Source organism: Echinops telfairi, unplaced genomic scaffold (genome assembly GCF_000313985.2).
Source record: "Echinops telfairi isolate 266 unplaced genomic scaffold, ASM31398v2 ScPeMD7_2;HRSCAF=8, whole genome shotgun sequence".
Taxonomy (NCBI): Eukaryota; Metazoa; Chordata; class Mammalia; order Afrosoricida; family Tenrecidae; genus Echinops; species Echinops telfairi.
Window position 1 is genome coordinate 4,296,051 of NW_022103898.1, and position 3,487 is coordinate 4,299,537.

The window sequence follows — 3,487 nt, forward strand, 5'->3', positions numbered from 1 at the left end:
TGTCCAAGATGGTCATGCAGGTGGCAGGAGGCTGGCCTGCCCACCGTATCCCCTAATGGCTCATCCCAGCATCGCTGGTCCCCTTTTTCTATCTAAGGGTTCCCTCTGCAACTTCCAGCCTCAAACCCACCCTGATGACTGACGTGCTAGGTCCCCAGGCCCCCCTGACCCTGACTCTTGGTGAGCTCTGTTCGTATTTGCTAACTAGGATCCCAGTACTGGAGAAGGTGCCCCTCCCAGCTACGGAGATCAGTCAGGAGTTAGAGAAAGCCAGTTTTCAGAGGGCTCAGCGAGGAGGAAATGATGACCTCAAGGAACTTGGAGGCCCAGGGGTGGCGCCAGCTTCAGGTCCATCTCTCAGGTGCCCATCCTCTGCCTAGCCTTAGGAGACCATATGTCAGACCCTCCCCAAGGCAGTGGGCCTGTCGCCCATGCTAACTCCACAGCCCAACCTGCTGTCATCAAGTCCCAGCTCGCAGCAATCGTGTGTACCACATGGTAGAACTGCCCCAGGGGCTAGCTAAGGGCGAGGACTTGCTAAGAGTCAAGGGCTAGCTAAGGGTCAGGGGGTTGCTAGGGTCAGGGGGTGGCTAAGGGCCTGGGGGTGGCTAAGGGCCTGGGGGTGGCTAAGGGTCAGGGGGTGGCTGAAGCTATAATCTTACAGCAAAGTGCCTGATTTTTCTCCCAAGGAATGGCTAATGGGATCTAGCTGCTCGACCTGAGTTAGTATCTTAACCCATGGTGCCACCAGGCCTCCCCCATCAGGCCTAGACTTGCGTTAATTCATGGGCCACCAGATAATATGATGAGTCTTAGGAAGGTCTGGGGGAGCTGGCCCCAGCATGTGAGCCTGAAGCTCAGTGCAGCTCTATGCAGGGGTCCTTAAACTATGGCCTGCGGGCCACATGCGGCCCACTGAGGACATTTATCTGGGCCGCCCGGTGTTTTTGCCCCGTTTTGCTTTATACTTCAAAATAAGATATGTGCAGTGTGCATAGGAATTTATTCATCTTTTTTTTAAACTCTAGTCTGGCCCTCCAACGGGTCTGAGGGACAGTGAACTGGCCCCCTGTTTAAAAAGTTTGAGGACCCCTGCTCTAGAGAGTCAGGGGAAGAGGCTCCTGGCCCCCTCTTCCCTCCGTTAGCTTGTGGAACACCCAATAGCTGCTCAGGAAGCTCTAGAGCAGCAGTTCTCCACCTGTGGGTTGTGACCCTCTTGGGGGTCGAATGACCCTTTCACAGGGACACACGATTCATCACAGTAGCAAAATGACAGTGATGAAGTAGCAACGAAAATAATTTTCTGGTTGGGGGTCCCCACCACACGAGGAACTGTATGAAAGGGTCGCAGCCTGAGGAAGGTTGAGGACCACTGCTCTAGATCCTCACTGCTTCCGCCTCTTCCCTGTGACCACTGCTCAGCCTTTGTCGACTGTCTTCCTCCCCACCACACGGGTTGGCTCCATCTGCTTGGTTCATTTGACAGTTTTCACGGACAGCTACTCTGTGCAGGCCACCTGCTGGGGGTGCATCACCCTCAGGTGGGCAGGTGAAAGGGTTAGGATGTGGGAGGACACCTACCGGACTGCAATGGCCGATGGCACCTGTTGTGGAGTAGGGGCCCTCCAATGGGGGATAAGGGCCCAATGGGCCTCATTTGGTATCAGGAGGTGGGCTGAGGGAGTGAGAGGGGGACAGGGCAGGAGGGGACAGCTCAGGATGGCACGGCAGGCACCTGGAATCCTACAGGATGACCCATTTTCTTCACTAGGTGCCATGCTCGGCCCCACCCCCAGGTCAGGAGAAGCCCATCTTTCCAGACCCCGGTCCAGGCCCGGCCCATTGGGGACACCTGAAGGCGCCTGGCGAGAGAGTGGATGAACGGACTCCTGCATTCATTCTGGTCCCAGGGGTCTGTCGGACCCACTGAGAGTGGCGGCACAATGGTTATGCGGGGCTAACCATTAGGTCTGCAGTTCAAAACCACCAGGTGCTCTGCAGCGAAAAGGCGAGGCGTTCTACACCCACAAAGGGTCACCATCTGAGAACCCCGCGGGGCAGCTCTGCCCTGTCCCAGAGGGTCGCTGTGCGTTGGAATGGGCTCACTGGCAGTGAGTTTGAGTTTTGCTTTTTTTTTTTTTTTTGTGCCATGTAGACCCCATCACCGGAGGACCCTTCGTCCCTCCCAGGACGCCAGCCCCCTCATTTCAGGGGGAGATTCCTAATTTCCTGATGGAAAGTGCAGGATAGTGCCCTCTGACCTCCCTCACAGGAAGGCTGGCACCAGCACAGTGGACAAACAACCAGCCCCCACCCCGAGGCGCTCTGAGGACCGGAGGCCTGGGCCGAGGGAGGCAGAGGTGCAGGCAGTGGTCGTGTTTATTACAGCAGGCTCAGATGTGGCAAAGGCTGAGTGTCACAGTGTAGGGGCAGCTCTGAGCTTGAACCCCGGAAAGTTGCGTCTGCAGGACTATGGAGCTGACACAGGAAAGGAGCCAGAGACTTTGGGAGGATGGAGCAGGCAAGCCCAAGTCAGCATCCCACTCAGAGGGCCCTCCAGGTGGCAGAAGGCCCGCCCCATGGTGTGTCTGTCTGGAGGAGAGGGGCCGGCGGGGTCCTCTGCCTAAGGAAGGGCAGTTGGGCCTGTGGCGAATCCTCCTGGGGCCTTCAGTAGCTGGGCCCCTTCCATCTGAAAGCGAGACCCTGCCAAGAATAAGATACGGGCAATTCCGGGGAGCTAAGACCTGGGCAGCCTATGGAGGGGGCTACTGCTAAAGGGCTGGGCTAGAAGTTTCTCTGGTCCCAGCTGCCTGCCCCCACCAGTCCTCCCACCTCCCAGTCAGGAAGGGTCCCCTTGGGAAACACAATTTGTAAGGCAGATTAAGGTGTGCACTCTGACACCTGCACACCGATCGGAGGACGTCCCTGAATTACAAGTCAAAGTCATCGGTGTCCCCTTTTGTCATGAGGCCTGGTGTAGACAGGCTCACCCACTGGCAGCTCCGGGGACCCTAGTTGGCTTCCAGCACCACCATCTGGTAGGGCTGCACCTTTCCCAGCCCAGGGAGGGTTCCCTGGAGGGTGGAGGCCGTCACTGCAGGAGGTGGCGCGCAGCGGCCTTGCGAATGAGCCGCTCCGTCAGGGGCGAGCCGGGCTTCAAGGCGTCACGCTCCATCAGAAGGCTCCTGTGGAGACAGGCAGGGGTTCTATTGGGGAACCTTCTGGAAGTCAGGGATGGGGTGGGCCTCAGCCACAAGGCAGGTAGCCTGGGCGGGATCAGGGCAGACCTGAAAACAAGACGCTGCTTCCGTGGTTGCTGGAGGGATGGAGGGAGGTCCCCCTCTGTGAGGTGACAGAACAGGCAACCACGCAGAGGAGAGGAGAACCAGGTGCAGGTGGGAGACTTGTGGGGAGGGGGGTGGTAGAAACCAGTCTTCCAGAACACAGCTGTCACCCTCTGCAGGCAGGAGTGTGACCAGGGCATCCA

At 58.0% G+C, this 3,487-nt stretch overlaps 1 protein-coding gene across 4 annotated transcripts in view; it reads right to left on the bottom strand.

The window, feature by feature from the left end:
- Window positions 1-2,361: 2,361 nt before the first annotated feature.
- TTC38 (tetratricopeptide repeat domain 38) overlaps window positions 2,362-3,487 on the bottom strand; it is a 26,952-nt gene continuing 25,826 nt past the window's right edge. For all 4 annotated transcript variants that reach the window (XM_045289543.1, XM_004700219.2, XM_045289551.1 and 1 more), the window contains one exon: window positions 2,362-3,185. In XM_045289543.1, coding sequence (XP_045145478.1) covers window positions 3,092-3,185 — 94 coding nt within the window. In that variant the 3' untranslated portion in view covers window positions 2,362-3,091. The remainder of the gene's footprint in view (window positions 3,186-3,487) is intronic.